This window comes from Doryrhamphus excisus, chromosome 2, assembly GCF_030265055.1.
Source record: "Doryrhamphus excisus isolate RoL2022-K1 chromosome 2, RoL_Dexc_1.0, whole genome shotgun sequence".
Taxonomy (NCBI): domain Eukaryota; kingdom Metazoa; phylum Chordata; class Actinopteri; order Syngnathiformes; family Syngnathidae; genus Doryrhamphus; species Doryrhamphus excisus.
In genome coordinates, this window is record NC_080467.1 from 17,820,379 (window position 1) to 17,843,498 (window position 23,120).

Genomic DNA, 23,120 nt, shown 5'->3' on the forward strand with positions numbered 1-23,120 from the left:
ATATATTGATTGAAAACTATTGAAATTGTGACATTTTTTGAGTGTCTTACGTGCATATGTTGAAATAAAGGAATTAAAACCCACAAAGAAATATGAAAAAATATACCTGTAATATATAAGATAATCTCTGATTTAATGTCTACCTGTAAATTACACGTCATACATAATGTTTTTTTTTTTTAGACTCCATCACAAACCGCCTATTATGTTCTCCTATTCATGCATGCATGAATGCCACAACAGAGCACGTCCAACGTAAAAATCCCACGTTCTACGTCGCCAATCAGAGATCGGTATACAGATGACGTCATACGTGCTATACGTGCCTGCCAAGTTGGAATTTACGGGAAAGGCATGCTCGCTTCCAGACGTCGTTCGTACTCCAGCAGTTTATGAATATTCAGCTCTCTAAAATATGGTTGGTAGCATGGGCAGGGCGCAGACTTAATTCATATCGTGGTAAGATTGAATCCAGTTGCTACATGTTGGCGAGTTTTGAGCAATCTGCGAGCTGCTTTGTTGCTAGTAACTAGCCTGTACACTTATCATAACTCCTAACATTGATTGTCCAGTACCTAGTTAGCTAGTTAAATGGCGACTAATCACTGTTGATTTACATGTTAACAAATCACGGCTGGGAAACAACTAAAAGTAACCGGAACAAGTAAGTTAGCTGGTGGACTTGGTGACCTTCCAGACTCCTTTGAATGGATACGCAATAGTACTGAACCCGAGCGTCATTCCACACATTTATGTCGACTTTTATTTTTGATTTAATATTAAATTGCAATATGCCTCGACGTTCTGTGGCACACTTGGTGTGTCTTGGAAATCAGGTGGCACACGGAAGTTTAGTTCACACCAAATCTCGTAACTTCTCATCCAAACCAAAATATGGATTCAAACCCGGGAAAGTAGCAGTGGTTACCAAGACGACCCGGTATGAGTTCGAACAACAACGTTATCGCTATGCAGGTCTCTCTGAGGAGGATTTGAAACAGCTGGTGAGACGAGATTGTGTTGAAAGTCCCCCGATGCTAATGCTAACATCATGACTTCTACCACGTGTGAATGTTTGTATTTTTCAGCTCGCTATGAAGGGTTCCAGCTACAGTGGCCTGCTGGAAAGACATAACATTCACACGAACAACGTGGAGCATATTGTGAAAAGCCTGCAGTAAGATACTATCACAGCGACATGCTTGGAATTTTCCTCATGCTGCTTGTCAGAAGTCTTAAAATGCCGGCTTGCAGGAAAGAAGGAATTGACGTGCAAGTGGTGAAGAGGGGTGAATATGATGCAGAAGTAGTACAATGGGCAGATGCCATCATCTCTGCTGGAGGTACCTTTTTGGCAATTTATTATATATTTTAATTATATGCATGCAATATTGTGTATTGGGGGTTTCTAAAGTGTGGCCCTTTAAAGTGTGATTGTGTAAATAAGAGGCATTAACTTCAGTTTCTTGTGGAAAGGCGCTTAATGAACACAGAACTCTGAACTTTTGAGCGACACAGTATTAACAGCGTTATGCTGCAATTTCAGCAAGATTTGCGGCATAAGTGGTACATCGCCTTTCGTTAGAGAGAAGATACTGATATCACCCAGTATCACATTTTGACACTGATATTGGGCCGATTCATTATAATTTTTACAAGAATAAAGTCAAAATATTAAGAGAAAAAAAGCTATCTTAAAAACTTAATATGATGAGGAAACAACAAATTGTGTAGCGTGAAGTTGATATATTTAAGAAGAGGTAAAAAGTTTGTTGCAAGTCAAAAATACTAAGGGAATAAGGTCAACATGTGGGAATAAAATATTCATGAGAAGAAAACATTCGAACATTGGAAAACAACATTAAAGTTGAAATATTTGGAAAATGTAATTAAAAAACATTGATGGAATAAACAGGTGTAATTTTACCAGATTAATTGAAATATTAAGATTATAATTTTGTATTGTAACAAGATAAATGTCATGAGAAAATGCTATCAGCAGAGTTGGAATATAAAAAAAATTATGTACAAGTTGTAATATTAGAAACAAAATGAAAATTTTAGTTGAAAAAGTTATATTGTGGCAATAGAGTCAATATATGTGAATAAAGTTATGAGATCAAAGTTGACATATTTGGAAAAAGAAAAAATGTTTCATCTATATCACAACTCTTGACAGGACGTCCCACACACGGCAGACATGGTTGTTGTGATGCTGCAGAGGGGATCAGCATTTTAACGCCAGTATCGGACAATATCAATACTGTGCTTTTTCACTGATATGCATTTGCATTCTTTAATTTTTCAGTATGTGCAATATATGAACTATTAGACTATTCCTTAAATGTCTCTGTTTTTGTCCTGGGCTAGCAGACATAAGACAGTCTAACCAAGGATTAGGTAAAGTATGCAAATACACAAATATGTTCTCTTACGCTCTCTTTGTTTTGATAGGTGATGGGACAATGCTACTTGTCGCCAGTAAGGTTTTAAGCAAGGACAAACCAATTGTCGGCGTAAACACAGACCCTGAAAGGTATAACACAACACACCAATATTTTGGCAGGACTGTGTAGTATGTGTATCAATGCGCCCCAGGAAAGACGTTTTGATAGTTTTTTAAATCATCAAAAAATACTACAACTATTACCTGTTATCAGTGTACGTGTTAAAGCGTGATCACAGCGTGTATATGAAACCATGCACCGTTGGCTTCATAGTCGAAATAGGTGTATCCGAATGACAGCATCGTCAGCTAGCTGAAGTGAATTAACAATGTGTTACAATGCACAGAAAAGTGAAATAAATTTGTTCCACATCAGTGTAGTGAAAAAAGTGCAGTTCCTCTTCAAAAGCATTTGTCATTCTTTGTATTTCTCTTTCAACCTAAAGGTCAGAAGGTCATCTGTGCTTACCTGTTAAGTACACTCGCAAATTCCCTGAGGCGCTTGGGAAGCTCTCCTGTGGTGAGTTCAGGTGCGTATTTATTCACTAGGAAGTTTTGAAGCGTTATGTCTCACATTTGTAGATCTATTAAGTCTTAACCCTTTGGCCAGTCTGTTTTTTGTGCAGCAGTAAAAATGATGATCTCTGACCTAGTGTGCATGTTCTTCCCATGCTCCTCCTGGCCCCTCACCTCATCTGTTGTCATGCAGATGGCAGTGGAGGCAGAGGATTCGACTGCACCTTGAGGGCACTGGCATAAATCCAACTCCAGTAGACCTGCATGAGCAGCAGCTGAGCCTGGAGCAGCACAGCCAAGCCCATCGCATCACCACCATGGACAACAAACAGAGCAAGTATCTGTTTGTGTAATGTGCCTCCAACTACACTTCTGCTGTATTTTTTTGTTTTTGTTTTTTGATTGTTTGTAAACGCCGATGTTCTCCTTTGGGTTGGTTTCCAGAGATGGGAATACTGAATGAGAGCTTCTCTAAGGCCAGTCTTCTTCCCATCAGGAGCCTGAACGAAATCTTCATTGGAGAGTCTTTGTCCTCAAGGTACCTGGAAAATGACTATATCGACGTGCGTCTCCGCGCGTGTGTGGGAGAATGTGCAACAGCATCAGCACTCACGTTCATGCTGTGACTTGTTCCGTAGGGCGTCCTACTATGAGATCTCGGTGGACGATGGCCCATGGGAAAAGCAGAAGAGTTCAGGGCTTAGCATTTGCACAGGAACAGGATCCAAAGCCTGGTACACTTACACTATAGTCACAGTATTTTTTTTAATTTACATGAAGAACAGTTGTCCCTCGTTTATTACATTTAATTTGGTTCCAGACCTGACCATGATCATGAAGGAGGATTCCTTATTTATAAATGGAATTTTTCTATCATCTGAGAATGGAAATAGAAAACTAGTTTACAACGTTGTAAACACAGTTTTTAAAAATATTAGAGCCCTTCAGACATGAAATAACACCCCTATAGTCTCTCGTATTATTTATATCTAATGTAGTAGACGTAATAAGAGAAAATAAGACATAATATAGACTGAGACTTGTTGGCATCGGGAGAGTTTCTTGTTCTTTTTTCTTTTGGTTTCTGTACAGTACATCTGACTTGCAGTGGCTGTGTAACATGTACTGACACCTAGTGACCAGTTAGAATGCTACATAGTTTTACAGCCAGTTAAAAAGGTCTATTGTGAGTGTGGCTAAAATAGGTTTGGCATTTCAGTTTTGATTTAAAAAAAACAAAAACTAAAGTTAAACTAAAAATAATTGTACTTTTTAAGAATTTTTAAAAATAATTTTACTTTACTAAGAATTGTTTTGACATTAAAGAGCACACGACAACAAAAATGTTTGGGAAAAAAAGCATGGGATATGAGATAAGAGTTTCCCATAGGATTTTTTCAAAGCTGTGGTGGCGGGCTGTATGGGAGATGGACTGCCCTCCTGTGTTGTGCCTCAGCTGAGTTGCTTTGGCTGCAAACACAAAACATTTTTTATGGCTTATTTGTTAATTACTGTCTTTATTTAATTTCACACAGTTTGGACATCATGAGAGGTGTACTCCTGTCACCAGCGGTTTTGAGTTAAAGTGTGCGTGCGTTTTGTCGGGACAGTAGTTTACACTGTTATCCAAGTTTTATAGTGACTACATTGTACCAAAGTGTTGTCACATGAAAATATATAAAATATTTTCAGAAATGTGAGGGATGTACTGACTTTTGTGCCATGCTGTATATATATTACAATGACGGTAAACATTGTCACGTCAACACAGGTTTCCTACCAATAGAATGAAAGGAATTCAGCTCTCGCTCTGAACCAAACTAATTGAGGGGGAAAAAAAGTTTGACATTTTTCTCCACTTTTCTTTGCAGTTTTGCTGAGCAGGCACAAAGGTCTGCCTTTGTCTTGTGTTTTGTTAGTGTAAAATCTCTTTGAAGTAATTGATGCCTTCTCTCTGTCCATAGGTCTTATAATATCAACAAACTTGCTGAACAAGCAGTGAATGAGATCCTAAAAATAGGTAGTGTCACTCTCAGATATTCAGTATGAATCCAAAATAATGCCGACTAATAACATCACTTTTTTAAGGAAAGTATGAGACTGGCCTTGATATTCCACTGAACCCCCAGTTCATTGAGAAAGGTGAGTTTATAAATCCAAATTGTCCAAAAGACTGGACACAGGAAACTATTTATACTGTACAATGACAAATAATAATAAAATAAAATGCATTTTATATATACAAATATTTTGTTTAATTCAATGAGATGTTTTATTAATGCTAATTCTTTAAATACTGATTACTGAAATTGAACTTTTTTATTGTGTATGTCCAATGGTATTTTGTCACTAATTTGTTCCAAAGGTCAGATGTGAATCGAAACGTAAAAAAAACGAGGCAATAATGTAAATCCAATTAATCTGTTCTCGAGAATAATCATAGATATAACTATATATATCTATAATAGTTATAAAGTGGTAGCTTTGAAGCTATGCCATGGTATGAGTCCGTTTCAAAACATTCAACATTTTCATTCAAATTGTCCAACAAATTGCGACTTTCCTCTTAATATTTTTACTCGATTCTTGTACATTTACAGCTGTTGTTTGACTTTTCATTTTATTTTATTTTGCAGCTACAGTCATCCCTTGTTTATCGCAGTTAATTGGCTGCAGACTCCATATTTTTGTAGTAGAATATAAAAATCCAGTTTGACGGTATGGCTTTTGACACTATTAGAGCCCTGTAGACATAAAATAACACCCAATAATCACTTTTACACTCACACTGTTATTCTTTGTTTACATCACATTGCACAGGCTACGGTGTCACTGCAGGACATCAGAAATGGTCGCTGCTAGCACAGCAAGCTACTGGGCTAACAGTCATCCACAATCCTTATGTGAGACATGAACACATACAGCATGTGCCTCTCTTTTCTAAAGATACAAAAGATATAAAAATAGACGGCTCATTTTGGCACATTAGGATACACCGATTCCGCCTACAAAGACCTTCAAAAACAGCCAACAAGGTTTTGTGTTTTTTTATACATGCTATGACCATGCAGTAACAGGTGCATTCATGATAACTTGTAATATTTTGCTGTATTTTACGTACCTTAACTTCCTTCCAGGGCCCATTGATTTCACATAGCAAAATAGAAACGAACGCCCCACCTATCCTTAATGTTTCCAAACTCCAAAATAACAACCCAGCCGCAGTGACGGCATCTCCAATATGTAGCCGTACTTTTTTGGCGTAAATAACAATGTTGCTGACCTAAGTTAATATGCATGCCACATTATATGTCTCTTGCATTCAATAGTGTTTATCAGCTTCTTTATCAAAATGCTGGCACTTGCAACTTTCTGTGACTCCGTTTTGAGTTACCGAGGTGAGAAATACTATTGAATTCAAGAAACCACTCATGCGACAACAGGAAGTCTTTGTCTCGCCGTGTCATGAAGGTAAAAGTATCCTTAAATGTTCATTTATCCCTTTCATTCATCATTTATATATATTTAGAATTGTTTTCTGCATGTAAGACTATAAAAACATGTTTTGTGTTCATATTTTTGGCTAACTGGAACAGATTAATTTGATTTACATTAATTCTCATAATGGTTAACTAGTTCATCATAGTTCCTTCTGGAACTAATTAGTGGCGCTAACTAAGGTTCCATTGCAATTTAATTTTGTGTGGTCTATTTATTGTTCTTGTACATGTGCTTGTAGTTACTGACAAGTACAACGAATCACTGGTGTTCAGTCCCGAAGACAGACGTTTGTTCTTCAGCGTTCGAGAGCCGATCGTCAACCGAGTGTTCTCCAGCAGCCGGCAGAGAGGCTTCGCTAGCAAGTCAGTGGCCATTCCTCCATCTTACAAACGTGAAAGAGTCGAAAGGTTGGTTTATGCTTGATGCATCCACGAGGTCCACACGACTTCCTGTGGTCAAACTTTTCACTTTTGCAACCACGCCCCTCTGTAAGCAAGAGGTTTGAAAATACAGACACGGGTCATAGAGATCACCGTGATCAACAGATTGTCAATAATTCTTGGGGGAAAAACTGCCACTCTTGAGAGAGGAGGGGGTTAATAAAAAAAAAAAAAAAAAAGTTGGGAAAATTGAAGAGACCAACATGTGAAGCCAAGAAAGGGTGCTAAAGGGAAAAGGGATTCCGTGCAGCATCAAGTATAAACCAAGCTCAAGGCTGTGTCTCAGTTCGCACACTTGCATACTTACACATAATCTAAAGTGTGTAAGTGTCTTCACACTAACAAGTACAGCAAAATGTACTGCACCATCAGTACACGGGTAAATATTGCAATTGTCATTTCTGGTCAGTGCGTGACAAGACTACTGCCGTGTTTCATCTTTGAAACAGTGTCACGTGTGCTCTTCCAGAGTGTGTGTTCGCTCTCGGTGCTGGGACGCATGCATGGTGGTGGATGGCGGGACGTCGTTTGAGTTCAACGACGGTGCCATCGCAACAATCAGCATGAGCGAGGAGGATCAGCTCCGCACCGTACTTCTGGATAACTGAGACGCCGGCTTCTACTACGACACCTAACCACTACTGCAGCACCTGCTCAGACCAAGGGTTAAGGGAAGTACTGGTACCTTTTATTTATTACACCCCCACCTCCCTCCCTTTCTATATGAAACTGGAAAAGTTTTGTCCAGATATTTTTGGTAGAAAGTTTGAATTTTTGTAGCTAAAAACTCAGAGAGGAGCAAATAAAGTGTGCAAAGTAGAAGAAACCAAAGGACAGGGGTGTCCAATACCTTAGTATTACCTTAGGGCGGGGGGCACTAAGGTAATATGGTTGTTTTGGAAAATTAGATTGCGGAAAAAATTACGTTGTGAGAATCAAGTCATCATCACAAAATGAAATTATACAAGAAGGAAGTTGAAGTCGTTGTAAAAAAAAAAAAAAAAAAAGAATAAATAAGCTGTAATTTTACCAGAAAGGAAAAAAGTCCTATTGTAACAAATAAAAAAGTTAAAATGTTATGAGAATAAACTCATAGTATTATGAGGAACAATAATTAGTAGTGTAGGGTTGAAATATCAAAGTAAAAATATGTGACTTTTTAAAAGTCAAAATAAAATTTGGTTGGGGAAAATTCTCATGTTATGGGAAGAAAGTCATAATGTTGCGGAGAAAGATTATTTAAGGAGAAAGTTTAAATATTTGGGGTGCGGAAGCAAAAATGGGATAGTAATAATATTCTTATTCATTTGTATCACAAAGCTGAGGTGTGTATTTTTTCATGAAATGTACGTATGTATCTAAGATCCGCTGTAACGACTCCGAAATCAGGAAAATCCCCAAAGAAACAAACAAAACCTTAAGTTGTATATGTGTTGTTTTACAAAATAGCAAAGTGTGGCCCTTGCATCCTTTCATTTTACTATGTGGCCCTTGCTAGAAAGGTTTGGACACCCCTGCCAAAGTAGGTACTTTGGCTCCTCATCTTTGGTAAATGTTTGATCGCAAAACCATGTAGGTCAAAGCTGTTTCACATGTTTCTTTATCAAGAGCAATTGTCTCATTTTTAAAATGAATTATGTCACTATTTTAAATAAAACTCTTACAAAATCTTTTTTTTTTTTTACTTCATTTCACACGCACACACACACACACACACACACACACACACACTGGGCAACAAATGCCTGTGCCCTGTGATTGGCCGGCCACCAGTCAAGGGTGTACCCCGCCTCCCACCCGAAGACAGCTGGAATAGGCTCCAGCATACCATTGCCACCCTAGTGAGGGTAAGCGGCATAGAAAACGAATGGATTGCATCAAACCGATTAGCTCACATGAATATGAAATGTAATCAATTATCTTGGTATCAAAATTGCATTCAGAAGAAAATGGGGCCATAATAAAGCATTTCATTGCACAAGCAATGAACACAAGAAGCTTATTTTTAAGTTGAAACGGCAATGGTTTCTCTGAAAAACTGCTATTAAATAATTAAAAATGAGTGTCTTTTTAACAGAAAAGCTGCAACAGTACATTATGTTTAATTTCAAATTTTCTTGTTATCGTTGTCGCTGAGAGGAATTTTCCTGAATTTCCTCTTTTAGCTTATCTTTGAGGAAGATGTCAGTAGTGGAAGCACTCCGCAACGCTCCTGTCAGTGGAAGATGTTTTGTTTTGATCCAATATCCATACAATCCGTAGTGAACACTCATTTGCACGTTGCAATGTGTTATGACTCTCAGATTAGTCATAGTGGGTTCTAAGCAACGTTAACTTTAATTTGGCACAGGTCCATAAAGGACCTTCTAAATCAGGGGTGGGCAAACTTTTTGACTGGCGGGCCGCATTGATTTAACAAAATTGACGGGGGGGCCAGACTCGATATTTTACATGAAACAGTCCAGCTGGAATGATTGTATCTATAAAAGTGTCATGAAATCTGCTTTATGGGCACTTTGAGATCATTTATTTGATGTAAAGTGTGTTATAAATTTATAATAATAAATGTATTATTTATATCGATATTATTTGTTATTATTATTATTATGTGCCTGTGTCCCTTTTTTCAGGAGCACTTTGTAAACAACAGACCACATCAAATAACGAAATTATTCTATCTGTAAAAGTGTTATGCAATCTGCTATATGTGCACTTTAAGATCATTTATTTGATGTAAAGTACGTTATAAATTTATAATAATTAGAATAAATGTATTCTTATTTGATATTTGTTATTATTTTATATTATTTTATTTATTATTATTATGATGTAAAGTGCTTTATAAATGTATAATAAGAAGAATAAATTTGGTATTTTATATTATTTGTTATTCTTATTTTATATTATTATTATTTGTTATTATTATTATTATTATTATGTGCCTGTGTCCCTTTTTTCAGGAGCACTTTGTAAATAACAGACCACATCAAATAACGAAATTATTGTATCTGTAAAAGTGTTATGCAATCTGCTATATGTGCACTTTAAGATCATTTATTTGATGTAAAATACGTTATAAATTTACAATAATTAGAATAAATGTATTATTATTTGATATTATTTGTTATTATTATTTTATATTAATTTGTTATTATTATGATGATGTAAAGTGCTTTATAAATGTATAAGAATAATAAATTTAGTATTATTTTATATTTGTTATTATTTTATATTATTGTTATTTGTTATTATTATTATTATTATGTGCCTGTGTCCCTTTTTTCAGGAGCACTTTGTAAATAACAGACCACATCAAATAATGAAATTATTGTATCTGTAAAAGTGTCATGCAATCTGCTATATGTGCACTTTGAAATCATTTATTTGATGTAAAGTGCGTTATAAATTTATAATAAGAAGAATACATTTATTATTTAATATTATTATTATTATGTGCTTGTGTCCCTTTTTTCACTTTGTAAACAACAGATCGCATCAAATAACAAAATTGATAAAACAGCCAAACCATGAAAATGTCGTCTCAAGCCATGATGCCAGCTTGTATGTTGACTTTAAATGAAATACTTTGGAAAGAACGGGCGGGCCGTATTCAAACACTTGGCGGGCCGGATGTGGCCCCCGGGCCGTAGTTTGCCCACCCCTGTTCTAAATACATGTTTTTAACATTGGAGCACTCCAGACGTGAAATAACATTCCTGTTACCCAATATTGTATTGACAGAAAAGACACTAGAAAATAAAGAAAATAAGCCATAATACAGAATCACATATGTTAGCATTGGGAAAGTTCCTTGTTCCAGCTTCTGTACAGTGTGATGGATAATGGCTCATCAATGGAACATCACTGACACCGAGTGACCAGTGTATATAATAGTACCTATTGTATCACTACATGTTTTCACTGCATTTTCAGAATGCCTTATTTATATTTTAGTTCATTTAGCCATTTCAGCTGCCAGGTCGCCAATTGGCTGAAAGAAAAAGTAATAACTAGTATATATGGTCTTAATATTGCCGTGGAATTTTCATTTAATGCTTGTGTTTAGTGTTTTATGACAGTATTTTGTGTCCTTACATGTGTTGCGTGAACGTGTGAATGACTTAGGAGTTAATTTAGTTTTAAAAAGTCGACTTCCATGACAATGTAAGTATGTATAACCCAAGGACCACCTCCACACGGAAGTAGGCTTGGGCAGTGTTTGAATTGGAGTGATTCTGATTCGTTCCAATTCCTGTTCCTAATGATTCTCGATTCTGTTTGCATGGCCGCTAGCCAAAGTTCTTGGATGAAATGTCTGTCTCCATGGTTTTTAAAAGACTCTTTATGTAAGAGTACACATTGACATGGTTTGTATTTTTAAAAAGCTTATGAGAAAACAATGGCACATATCCTACTTATGTTTTGGAGTGTCTTATGATGCAGAATAGACGGTGTAAACTTCACCATGGTAAACAAGTGAATAAAGTAGTGTGGGGTCTGGTCAACTTCCTGGCTAAAGCTAGCATTAAGGTCAGGTAAAGTACACCTTCATTAGCTAGGATATTTGAATTGGCCGTCGTATTCACAGTAGAATTTAAATATAGTATCATTTGTTGGCTGCTTCAATGCTGGCATAAGATCCACGTTATTTGTTTTGTTCACGTTATTGGTTGAAAGTCCAGCGTAGTGCGTCAAACTGCCAGTAAACCGTGAATCTAGGGGGGTTTAATCCTGCGAGTAGTGCATCCATTCTGCAATTTTTCTTGTTTTTTTGTCAATTTTGGTCAAACTAGCAAGTGCCATCACACTATCCGAAATGGATGAACACAAACGCTGCCTCTTTTCGTTTGATGTTATGCCGCTGGCCAATCACCAAAACGTAGGCACTGGAAGTTAAATAAATGAACGGTTCCAGGAGAATGAGAATGTCAGACCCAGTTCCAGTCAATGCTTGATGCCCAACCCTAAACGGAAGTGACCTGTGAAAGCTAATTTCAAAGCAAATCACAAACGGGTGGTCAGTGGTTTACTTGTTTGGCACAACACAGTGAAACAATGCGTACACAGCGAACTATAACACGGGTTGTAGCTGGACGATCACGCTGAAAGCAGTTGGACAGATAATCAACACATTTACCTTTCAGCTGCAATGATCATTTATTGTAAACAGGTCAACTCGGCTTAGGTTTCTCTCTTGGAAAACAGAAACCTAACACTGATTAAAAGTGACCGACGGAGCATCATCTGCTTCAAAATATCTTTCTCCATACATAAAACCTCTTGAATTTAAAAACAGTACAACATTCAGCGTTCAAAAAGCACATAACTAGATTTATAAACAGATGATTATCCCTACCTTAAAAAACCTACAAACGTTTGTATTTAAAAAGGCTGCTTTCACTTGATCTTCAACAACTCGAACGCCACATCTCCCTGCATGAAGACAAACATCGTCATCGCAGGTTTCAGCTGAAAAATCCTTACAACTTGAACCTCAATCGACTTTTTTTGTTCCACATGCTGAGGCCGCCAACACCACCCACGGCGCTGGCAGGGGTGGGGCGGGCGATGGCAGAGAATGGCCAGGAGTTAATGCAAATGCCCGGGTTTTCCTTCCTCAGCGTCGGCAGGTGACTGTCGTTCACCAGCCCGAACACGTCCAGGTAATGCAGCGCATGGAAGGTTTTCTTGAGGTTGCTGAAAACGGAGCTCAAGTTAGTTTGTTGGCCGCTTGAACCGGACCCGGCTGGTTGATGGCAGAGCTTACGTGAGGGCGGCGATGTGAATGTGGTAGCAGCGGCTCAAGGACAGGTGCATGAGGTGTTGGAGATCGGAGAGGACTGGGAAGCAGTCGGCCATCAGCTGAGTACTGTCACTGGAACACATTCAGGGTTTCAGTTAATGTGAGAAGACTAGAAATAACATTAGCTTTGTTTGGCTTGAAATGAGCTATGAAAATAGATCAGTAGCTCTTGGCCATTTTCATTCTGTAAAAGTAGCGCTCATGTGAAAAAAAACCTCGGTGAGCCCTAATATAGCCGATTTACACTGCATGTATGTAATCGGTATTGGTATCAGCCGATTTCACTCATGGATTATTGGGATCGGTATTGGCAGCATAAAATCCTGATCAGGACATCCCTAGTGTACATACACATGGTACAATGTGGATATACTGTGTATGCAGATACAGAAGGGAGTTTGCTGTTGTACATCCTTGACTGACCATGAACATACCTGAGATCAAGAGTAAGAATGTGAGGACATCTGGCAACCAACACTTTCACATCTAGAAAGAGAAACCAAAACACATGAGGTAAAGTGCAACATGCCTGCAGCTATGGATATCAGGATAATATGCAATATCGGACACAAAACCTAAAGGTGGAGTGGAGTGTTGATCTCACTGCCAGACTGTGTCTTTGGCAACATGACAAGATGCTGACTCAGCCACTTGCAAGTACTTGAGGGGGGTGATGTACTACGTCTTGAAAGTAAGTATTTTGCTCTTTGAATCCACGGGTCTTGTACTAACCGTCTAGCGTGAGGCTGTCCCTGTAGCCGCTGAGGTTGAGCTTTGCAACACTGGGGGTCACGTGATTGACGACGCTCCTCACATGATTACTGTCAAAGGCGCACCACGATACGTTCAATTGCTCTATTCTGCACAAGGGTGAGACAGAGGGTGACAAAGATGAGGGAAACTGGAAGCGGAGACAAGGAAAGCAAGAGGAGTAAAGGGCAGACCTTAAGCAGGATTGTAGCATGTGAGCAAGGGCGTCGGCAGAGAAGTCTGAGCAGCCGCTGAGGTTGAGCTGACGTAGGCGTGGATTATTGTCCAGAGCTCTGCAAGACAAAATCAACATCCAACTATTCCAAAAACACTGACTTCATGCACCACAGACTCTAAAAGTGCTTCTTCCCTCCCTCCATCACACCTGAACACTTTACTGCATAATAGTACAGTACTACTATGCCTTTCTGCTTTACTCTGCTCACCATGTACCACGGGTGTCATTTTTGGAGTTGGTGATGACCGCAACCAGATGTGACCAGCGGCGTCGCCAGACAGATTTCACTGGGGCACGTGCCCCAGTAAAAATGTCACCAATTTAAAAAAAAAATCACTTCAGAGTTTTAAGTCTAAGGCACATACTACTTAGTAGGGTAATTATCTTAATTGCTGCTGTATTCACTCCACATAAACAATGACACATGGCTAATTAATATGGTAATATAGTATTAACGTGTAGCGACTTCAACTGATAATACTTGTGTGTCAACTCCAAGTCGAGAGAAAGGGAGCGAGAGAGAGAGAGAGAGAGAGGGAGAGGCAGGCGATGAGAATCACTGCGTGAGGTAGGTAATGTTAGCCGACAACAACTTGTTAAATATACTATTTTGATTTTGATTTGACTCCAACTGTAACTCCTAGCTAGATATCAGAAGGTTATTCGCCTGCGGCAGGGACAAAACAGCAAGGAATGAGAGAAGTAACTGAAGTCCTAGCTAGACAGGCAACAGAAGCCCGTCTTAAGTTAATGCTAAGTTAGCTAACGTTATTCCTTGTATCAAGACTACATTAATTTGCTGTACGAGCTGTCGGGAGAACTTCCAGTGAGTTTCATGGTTCATGGTCTGTTGGTTCTGCTCAGGAACCAGCATCTTGAGCATCCTGAACTCTGCATCAATGATGATTTTGAGTAAGCTTGTGTTAGTTGACAGATATAGCCTATGGATGGTGCAGTGGTTCTCGAATGGTCTATCTTCAGGAAGAAAACCATTTAAGTTTATTTCACAGAAAACGGCTCCACGCTTGGCTGAGAAGCACAATGAGGCAGGATAGGCTTCACCATCTTGCCATCATGTCAGTGGAGAGTGAAGAACTTTCCAAGTTAAGCCACAGCCGAGTGATTGACCACTTTGCAAAACTGAAAACAAGACGTTACAGTTCACTTGTTTTTGTAATGGTTTAATGCAGGGGTGCTCACGCTTTTTCAGCATGCGAGCTACTTTAAAAAATGACAGAGTCAAAATGATCTACCCACTACAAAAATGCAAAACATCTATTTATTTTCAAATGTATTGAGGATTATTTGTACGTACAATGTATGTTGATGTACCTTACATAACCAAATGAGCCAATATTGCAAAACACACATAATTAACTATTAACATTTTTTGTAATTACCTGAGTTTACTTTGATGACTTGCACTGAATTGAACCAGCCAGGGATGCATAGTCCGGACAGTAGCTGCTGATAGCCAGCCTCAAGCACACTTCCAAATGTTTATCAGTCATGGATAATATCTGTATCATAATATCCGTATAATATTCCATATCCGTATGGAAGTGATATGTTTTTTGCCTTTTTACTTGGTCCAGTTTTTGCCTTTTTACTTGGTCCAGCTCCTTCACTCATTTTAGTGACCATAAACTTTAGCGAGGGCTTAAAATCTCGCAATTCGCCGACTAGCTTAGCACTTTGCATCGTTGTTTACGCATGAGCGGTGACCTAAAGGTCAAAATTCAGTTGTCATCTGACTGGTTGTCCTGTATGTCAATCAAGTAACGGGGCTGGATGATAGGCTGACATCGTAAGTTCTGCTGCACTTAGAGACGTTGTTTGATTTGATTGGTCGCCCGAAGGGCAACATTCAGTTGTCATCTGAATGGCTGCCCTGTATATCAATCAAGTGACGGCATTGAGGCTGGGATGATATTTTTTTAATGTCACGCCGCGATCGACCAGCGATCGACCAGTACCACCTCCGCGATCGACCGGTAGATCGCGATCGACTTAATGAGCACCCCTGGTTTAATGTAATGGTTTAGAAGTCTAGAGTAAAGTGCACAAGTAGTGCACATCAACACACTGAACTAACCTGATGATGGTGTCAGAGAGTTGCAGGCCTTCCAGACTGAGACACTCTAAAAGATGACAGCGACTGAGGATGCTCTCCAGGGTTGGTGTGGTGATGATGGAACTGGACAGGTCCATTTCAGCTATCTGCAGTGTGCTAACAGGACAAAGACAACACTTTCATGTTGGAAAAACGTCAATAAGCAACAATGATGGTCTCATGAATTAACAATCAATCTGATATTGGCCTCAACATTCCACTGACAAAAGAAACTCGGCACAGAGATGTGTGTGTATTTGGATATTTAGGGATTAAACCTGGATTATGTCGCTAGTTGGGGGTTTCCGGGACAAGATTTCTTGTTCAGTTAGACGACCATAAACAATGGCGTTCCAAGCCACAATGAACGGGGGCCCCCCGTCGGTCATACAGTCGCTTTGTCTTTGTGAGAGGAGGCGGGGACACTAGCATACACACAGCAGAAGAGTCCTCATAAGGAGCAATGCAACGTGAAAAAACACCTGCAAAGCACCAACAAGCCAGTATGCCCAATCTGTTCAAAAATGGTGGCAGCAAAAAGGAAAACAAAATGAACGTGCTCACATCAAATGTATGCACCCGACCCAGTTTTTCCATTAAGAAAAAACCTACAGTCGACTATCACTGAGACGTTTCATCGGCAAAGTAAATACAAAAAACGAAAAAAAAACAAAAAAATGCTGCTTTTTAATAGAGTTGAAAAGCCAGCATTTCAAGAAATGCTACAAACAGACAGAGTACAATTTTCCTTTGGAAAACATACATGTCACTAGGCCTGTCACAATAACAAATTTTGCTGGTCGATAATTGTGCTATTAGATCGATATTCAATCATTTCAACTTAAAAAAACTAAACAATTATCATTAAGATTATCATTCAAAGATCACTGTGTCATGTCACATTTGAGCCACTGGTTGCCCTGTTCTCAAGACACAGCTAATCTCCAAAGTCATCAGGTTTTAACCCCTACTGTCTTTCAATATTTTTTGGACGAACAATAGGCCACAGCCAAACAAAATATCAAAATGGCCCTTGCATCCTTTCATTTTTCAGTATGTGGCCCTCGGTGCAAAGGTTTGGACAGCCCTGGGATAAATGTTGACAGAGCTTTTTTGCAGTCAACTGAATACCAAATTGGATTTCCTTCCAGACATGACAAGCAACACTCACCATGTGCCCGTTACGTGCAGGTTGTCTATAAAAGAGCGAGGGCAGCGTAGCCTTTGCACGCCCGTCTTCAGAACCTGCTCCAGAGCTGGACCCATGTTGGTCATCCCCTCCAGGTCTACACTGTGCCACAGTGATTCATCGAATCTGAAAGACGCCAGCGCCATCATCAACACATGGAAATAGAAATACAATATGACCATGTATGTTTAGGGGTGTGAGGAAAACAAACATTTAGCACTACTTTACATTTAGAGGCTGTTTTACTGTATTTTATTAACAGAAAAAAAAACTGGATATGTATCACACGTCTGAAAAGCTAGTAGTGGTGGGAAAGTGTTTGTCCCTTCATGATTTCTTATGTTTGTCACTTCAATGTTTCAGATCATCAAACAAATTTAAAAATGAGTCAATGACAACACAACTCAATGCAAAATGTAGTTTTAAAATTAAACATTTTATTATGAACGGAGGGCGGCACGGTGGTCTAGTGGTTAGCACGCAGACCTCACAGCTAGGAGACCAGGGTTCAATTCCACCCTCGGCGATCTCTGTGTGGAGTTTGCATGTTCTCCTCGTGCTTTGTGGGTTTTGTCCGGGTACTCCGGTTTCCTCCCACATTCAAAACAAAATTTGTTTGTCTATATGTGCCCTGTGATTGGCTGGCGACCAGTCCAGGGTTTACTCCGCCTCTCACCCGAAGACAGCAGGGATAGGCTCCAGCACCCCCACGACCCTCATGAGTATAAGTGGTAGAAAATGAATGAATGATGAAGGGAGAAAAAAAATCCAAATCTACATGAGCCATGAGCCCCCCCCAAGACTAATTAAGTTCTATCAGTCTGGAAAAGGCTATACGGCCATTTCTAAAGCTTTGGGACTCCAGCAAACCACAGTGAGAGCCATTATCCACAAATGGAATATTAAAACACGAAAATAGTGGTGAACCATTCCAGGAGTGGCCAACCAACCAAAACAACCAAGTGTAGTGACAACTCATCCAAGAAAAGACCCAAAACAACATCCAAAAAATTGCAGGCCTCACTTGCCTCAATTAAGGTCAGTGTTCATGACTCCACCATAAGAAAGACACTCTGCAAAAACGGCCTGCATGGCAAAAAGAACAAAAAGAACATTAAGGCTGAAAGGAGAATGTCCGGCCATCTGTTGGTGACCTGAAGTTGAAACCAACTTGGGTTCTGCAGCAGGACAATGATCCAAAACACACCAGCCCACCTCTGAATGGCCGAGTCAAAGTAAAAGTGCTGACCAGAATTCCTCCACAGCGCTGTAAAAGACTTGATTGCTGCTAAGAGTGCCCCAACCAGTTATTAGGTTTACGCTGCGCTTTGGTTTTGTTTTTTCATTAATAATAATAAAAAAAAGTTTCATTTAAAAGCTGTATTTTGTGTTGTCCATCCATTTTCTATATCGTTTATCCTCACGAGGGTCACAGGACTATGCTGGAGCCTATCCCAGCTGTATTCGGGCGAGAGGCGGGGTACACCCTGGACTGGTCGCCAGCCAATCCCAGGGCACATATAGACAAACAACCATTCACACTCACATTCATACCTATGGACAATTTGGAGTCGCCAATTAACCTAGCATGTTTTTGGAATGTGGGAGGAAACCGGAGAAAACCCACGGGGGAAACCTGCAAACTTCACACAGAGGTGCCTGATCTCCTGACTGTGTGGTCAACTACTCGGCCCCCGTGCAATCCCTGTAGTGCTGTCAGTGACTAATATTTATTTTCTTGATGATGTAAAATATTTAAGTGTGACAAACTTGTAAATCAATAAGAAATCAGGAAGGGGCCAAACACCCTTTCACATATATACATGTCACCCCAGTTGCACCCACGCTACTATTTAATACTATACTAACGCTAGGCGATGCCAGCGCCTGCAAGTGACTGATGTCATGAGTAGGTCGTGCAGCGGGAGGAAGAAGAGGATCCTGAGAATCAGCTCATCAGGAAGGTTATCCCATGAAACACCTGCAGGAGGACATCATGAATGAACGGGCAGACTGCAAGGACTACTAAGACATGATCTTACCAGACAGCGATTCCTTCCTCTTCCTCGAGCGTCTGGAGATGACAAAGTGGTTGCAGTCATTCTCTTTCCCCTTCCACATGGAGCGCTGTTTGTGTCCAGGTGACCACTGGTGGATGAGCTCTGTCGGGGTGCATTCGGAGTCCTGACCCTCAGTCCACTTCCGTTTGCTGCTGCCTTTACACAACAAGGAACCCTGGATGGCCAGGCAGGGAACATCTTGCAGTGGCATACTAAGTGGAAGACAAGCATTTTCTATATGAATGGGATGGAGTTATTGCATGTGTTTGTCAATAAACAGAGGTGCAGCACGTTCTAAAACAAAATAAAAACATTCAGCAGGAATTTTACAAGAATCAGGTGCAAATATCACAACATCTTATGTCTTCCAATGAAGACAAACAAAAAAATCTTAATTTTACAAGAATAATGTAATGTGAGGGGGGTGGGTGTAAATGCCATTTTAGGTTGAAATAATTTTAAATTTAACAATATGAGAAACAAGCAAAAAATAACAAAATTATCAGAAAAAAGCTGAAACTGGAAAATGTAAATAAAAGAAAGAAATGGGGGAAAAACTACTAATTGTATAAAAAAATAAAGTATTCTAATGAGAAAATTTGCAATTTTATGAAAATAAACTCATGATGAAAATATTTTAGTAGCATAGAATTTAAATATTAAAAAGGGGGGGCTTATTTTTGGACAAGTAGGGTGGGAAAAAACTATTATGGGAATAAAGTATCAAGTCACATCGCAAAAAGAAAATGCACATACTTTTTTAAGAAGAAAATTGAAATATTTGCAAAAAACCCATCAAAAATGGGGGGAAATGAGCAAAGGGAGAGTTCATACGATAATACACTTTTTCACCAGTTTTTTTTTCTTCAAATATACAATTTCTTAGCATACAGTATCCACGTGCTACTTCACAAAATATCGATGTGGCCCTCGCATCCTTTCATATTTTATTTTGTGGCCCTCAATGGAAAAAGTTTGTCCGCCAGTAGTTAATGTGTTGCTCGAGGTGAGCAAATGTGATGTGAACGAGTTTTGGGTTCATCCTTGTTCCTTCTGCCCGCCATATTAGCTTGACCGCGCAAAAGCACAACAAAATATGACAACTTTACTTAGTCATTTTGCCATCTTAAGACTCAGATCTTCGTCGATACATTACCAGGATTACACACGAGCAATCAAACAATGTGTTAGTATAATAGAAATAGCCATTAGGTGGCTGGCTCCATAGCAGTTTCACGGTGAATTGAACGACAAGAACAAACTACCGAAAAAAAGTTATTTTCTATCTTTAAAACAGAATTCTGACGATACCTTTCTTGTGGCATCGCCTCCGCTTCCGAAACAAATGTGTCATGTGCAACAAAAACCTGACACTGCAGACTTTAGTAAAGTTTTGCCGCAGTAACCCCCCAGCCTGACTCTTTTAAACGCACCGCCAGCTGCATGGCGCCTTGCGTCATGACGTCACAACTCGCGTACTCCCGCACTAAGTTGCCAGATGAGTAAACACAAATGTACAAACGTACCGGATACTTAAAATGATCCTATTTTGAGGAAACATTTCGTCCGAGCGTACATCTGGCAACGCTGATCCAGCATCCTGCGTCATCTGTCCATTGATCCGAGCATGCTTATTCCCAATATTTGACCTAGGGTCATAAGCAGGAAGTGATATGCATATAGTACTGGTTGTAATGGCACCAGTAACAACCTTCATTTGGGCTGTCTTTAGTTTTTTGTTTCTTAAGTAAATAAATGTCCTACTGCATCCAACCTCAGCAGCAATGGCCACTGGAAGAGGCCTTGATTATGCAGCTCTACAATCCCACCGCATTCAAAGAGTGAAAACAAAGCTTTTTTCCATTTTAAAGCTTTACTTCGAGTAGTAGTAGATCCTTACAAAATTTTAAGACCAGTAGAAAAGTTGCACTAATTTACATTTTGCACTGTTGGATCTAAAGGATGTTCGAAGTAGACAAAATGCGAGTGAGACAAAGAAAAAGTCAAGTCAAGTCAAGTCAAGTTTATTTATATAGCCCTTAATCACAAAAGAGCCTCAAAGGGCTTAACAAGCAGGCAAAAGAGTAAGAGTAAGACCATGCTTGTTTGAAATAAGCATTAAACAACATTTAAAAACACAATTTTAGCACAAAAAAAAAAGTGGAGTCATGTTCTCTTAACGGACGGCATCATGGTCCGGGGTGTTCTTTTCTTCAATGGAAAAAATGGAGCCACAGGTTGCGCAGGGGTGTCAAAATGCATCTGGCGATGTGGAGAGGTTGCAGGGGGCGGCCCTCATGACTGAAGGCGCTGGGCTGTGTGGTAATGACTGGCTTTTTCAACAGGACAACGTTGCCTTAGAGTTTCATTTAAGAGCTTACATCGAGGCATTTCCGTGGTTTTCTTGATAATAACCAAAACCATTCTCATACGTTTAAATGTTCTTATATCAATGGCTATGGAATTGTACTGCCAAAAAGTTTAACTCTTCCTGTGAGCCATTTTTGTCATCATTATATCTGTCCAAATAAAGGTACCTGTAGTTGTGCCAGGTATTAAAATGAATAAGAAACTGAAGAAACAAGGTTGGTCTAATTATTTTTCCATGACTATAAACTTATTTTAAGGTCTGTTGTCAGGAAAATGTGAGCAAAAGAAAACATTTGAAAGTAATGACCATACCAGTGATTTAGCAATATGTTCACTTATAGATCAGATATTAATCGCCTTTACCTCCAAATGACATTAATAAAAAAAAAACTGGCCACAACCTTGCAATGTTCCAGATAAATTGGAGTGTTTCAGTAATGGAGAAATCATTTGATCCCCTGTCAACTTTGTAAACTCACCAACGATTCTGGTGTGTTTGTGTCATTGTAAGTGGATCGACATTTACATTTATTAACATTTGCAAAGTGACACATGACCTGTATGTATTGAAGTGATGACTATTTTATTTTTCACAGTGAAATACATATTGTACCAATTATTACATTCTGATATGGTGAATATTTAATCTTATTTTCAAAGAAAATGAGTCAATCACAAAAGTCACCACTATTAAAATAGACAATAGATCATTTGAATTTGCACTGATTTTTTAAGCCCATCCATCCATGTTCTGTCACTTCAGGGTCACAAGGGGCTGGGGGCTACCCCAGTTGGCTTCAGGTAAATCGCGGACCACACCTTGGACTGGTCAGCAGTCGATCACAGGACATAAAAAAAAAGCATTCACAGCGTCACTGACACCACACTGTCTGCACCAAGTCAGGCCGGCTAAACACTAGAGTCTAGTGGTTTTGATGGTCAAGTCACTAGACTCTAGTGACTAGATGGATATATTAGGAATAATCAGGATAAGAGCCACGGAAACTGGACGGATGTTGAAATCAAACCCAGTTATGGACAAATAGAAACAAGGAAATCACGCATAGCCTTCAAAAAAGTCACCAAAAAAGGTAGTCAAGCTTTCAAATAAGCAGGAAAAAAATCCCAAAGTCAAAGCAGCCCTTGCAGATGTTCTTCCTACACAGCAATCCTTCCTTTATCACGGTTAATTGGTTCCAGACTCCACCATGATAAGTAAATTTCATGATATAGGATTCCTTCTTCATAAATGGAATATCTTCGTAGAGCATAGAAAACCCGTTTACAGCCTTTTCAATACAATTTTTAACATTATTAGAGCCCACTCGGGATGCAATAATAGACATACAGAAAAAACAGAAACTAAGCCATTTAAGTACTTATGTGTTCCTGTAAATGTGTTAAGGTGCTGGGGAGCAGACCGCTTGAAAATACAAACATACATAAAAATGTCTTGTATGTGCTTTTTTGCTTTTACAAATAGACTGTATTCAACCACACATCATGATTTAATATTTTTTAAAAACAGTGATTGCCGTTGCAAAATTCAAAGCGCAAAGTGGCGAGGTACAACCGTACCAGGATCATTAAAATTAAATGCTTATGTTGCAGGGGATATAATGAACACGCGTATACAAAGTATACTGTATGTACTGCATGTACATTATATAAGTCAGCATTCACAGTCCTGCAAA

The 23,120-nt window shown here is 39.1% G+C and overlaps 2 protein-coding genes across 4 annotated transcripts; one reads left to right on the forward strand and one right to left on the reverse strand.

Moving 5' to 3' along the window:
* The first annotated feature begins 325 nt into the window (after positions 1-325).
* Positions 326-7,884, forward strand: nadk2 (NAD kinase 2, mitochondrial). Of its 3 annotated transcripts, XM_058064693.1 has the most exons (13): positions 349-459; positions 919-1,004; positions 1,089-1,177; positions 1,255-1,343; positions 2,455-2,536; positions 2,893-2,976; positions 3,156-3,295; positions 3,407-3,500; positions 3,601-3,696; positions 4,927-4,982; positions 5,051-5,104; positions 6,702-6,870; positions 7,373-7,884. In XM_058064693.1, the coding sequence occupies exons 1-13, from the start codon at positions 393-395 to the stop codon at positions 7,509-7,511; spliced, it is 1,245 nt and encodes a 414-aa protein (XP_057920676.1). In that variant the 5' UTR covers positions 349-392; the 3' UTR covers positions 7,512-7,884. The 3 variants fall into 3 exon arrangements, with proteins under 3 accessions (XP_057920674.1, XP_057920675.1, XP_057920676.1); XM_058064691.1 differs by having other exon boundaries at positions 326-1,004; XM_058064692.1 differs by having other exon boundaries at positions 326-1,004; positions 6,702-6,825.
* A 4,019-nt stretch (positions 7,885-11,903) lies between these two features.
* Positions 11,904-20,536, reverse strand: skp2 (S-phase kinase-associated protein 2, E3 ubiquitin protein ligase). The gene is made up of 10 exons (XM_058064982.1): positions 20,368-20,536; positions 19,039-19,268; positions 18,866-18,977; positions 16,979-17,122; positions 15,790-15,924; positions 13,651-13,749; positions 13,439-13,566; positions 13,141-13,192; positions 12,671-12,778; positions 11,904-12,600 (listed from the first exon to the last, which is right to left on the reverse strand). Exons 1-10 carry the CDS (start codon positions 20,379-20,381, stop codon positions 12,384-12,386), a joined length of 1,239 nt encoding a protein of 412 aa, XP_057920965.1. The 5' UTR covers positions 20,382-20,536; the 3' UTR covers positions 11,904-12,383.
* Between the last annotated feature and the right edge of the window lie 2,584 nt (positions 20,537-23,120).

Excerpts from the sequence above, each read along its gene's own strand:
- skp2 (XM_058064982.1), bottom strand. Across the intron at positions 15,925-16,978 it reads CTGCACGTAACGGGCACATG|CACACTGCAGATAGCTGAAA; the intron begins GTGAGTGTTGCT and ends TTGTCCTGTTAG. Across the intron at positions 13,750-15,789 it reads CTCTCTGACACCATCATCAG|AGCTCTGGACAATAATCCAC; the intron begins GTTAGTTCAGTG and ends TTTGTCTTGCAG.
- nadk2 (XM_058064691.1), top strand. The coding sequence starts at position 753 with ATGTCGACTTTTATTTTTGATTTAATATTAAATTGCAATATGCCTCGA. Across the intron at positions 3,697-4,926 it reads GGAACAGGATCCAAAGCCTG|GTCTTATAATATCAACAAAC; the intron begins GTACACTTACAC and ends CTCTGTCCATAG. Across the intron at positions 4,983-5,050 it reads GAATGAGATCCTAAAAATAG|GAAAGTATGAGACTGGCCTT; the intron begins GTAGTGTCACTC and ends CACTTTTTTAAG.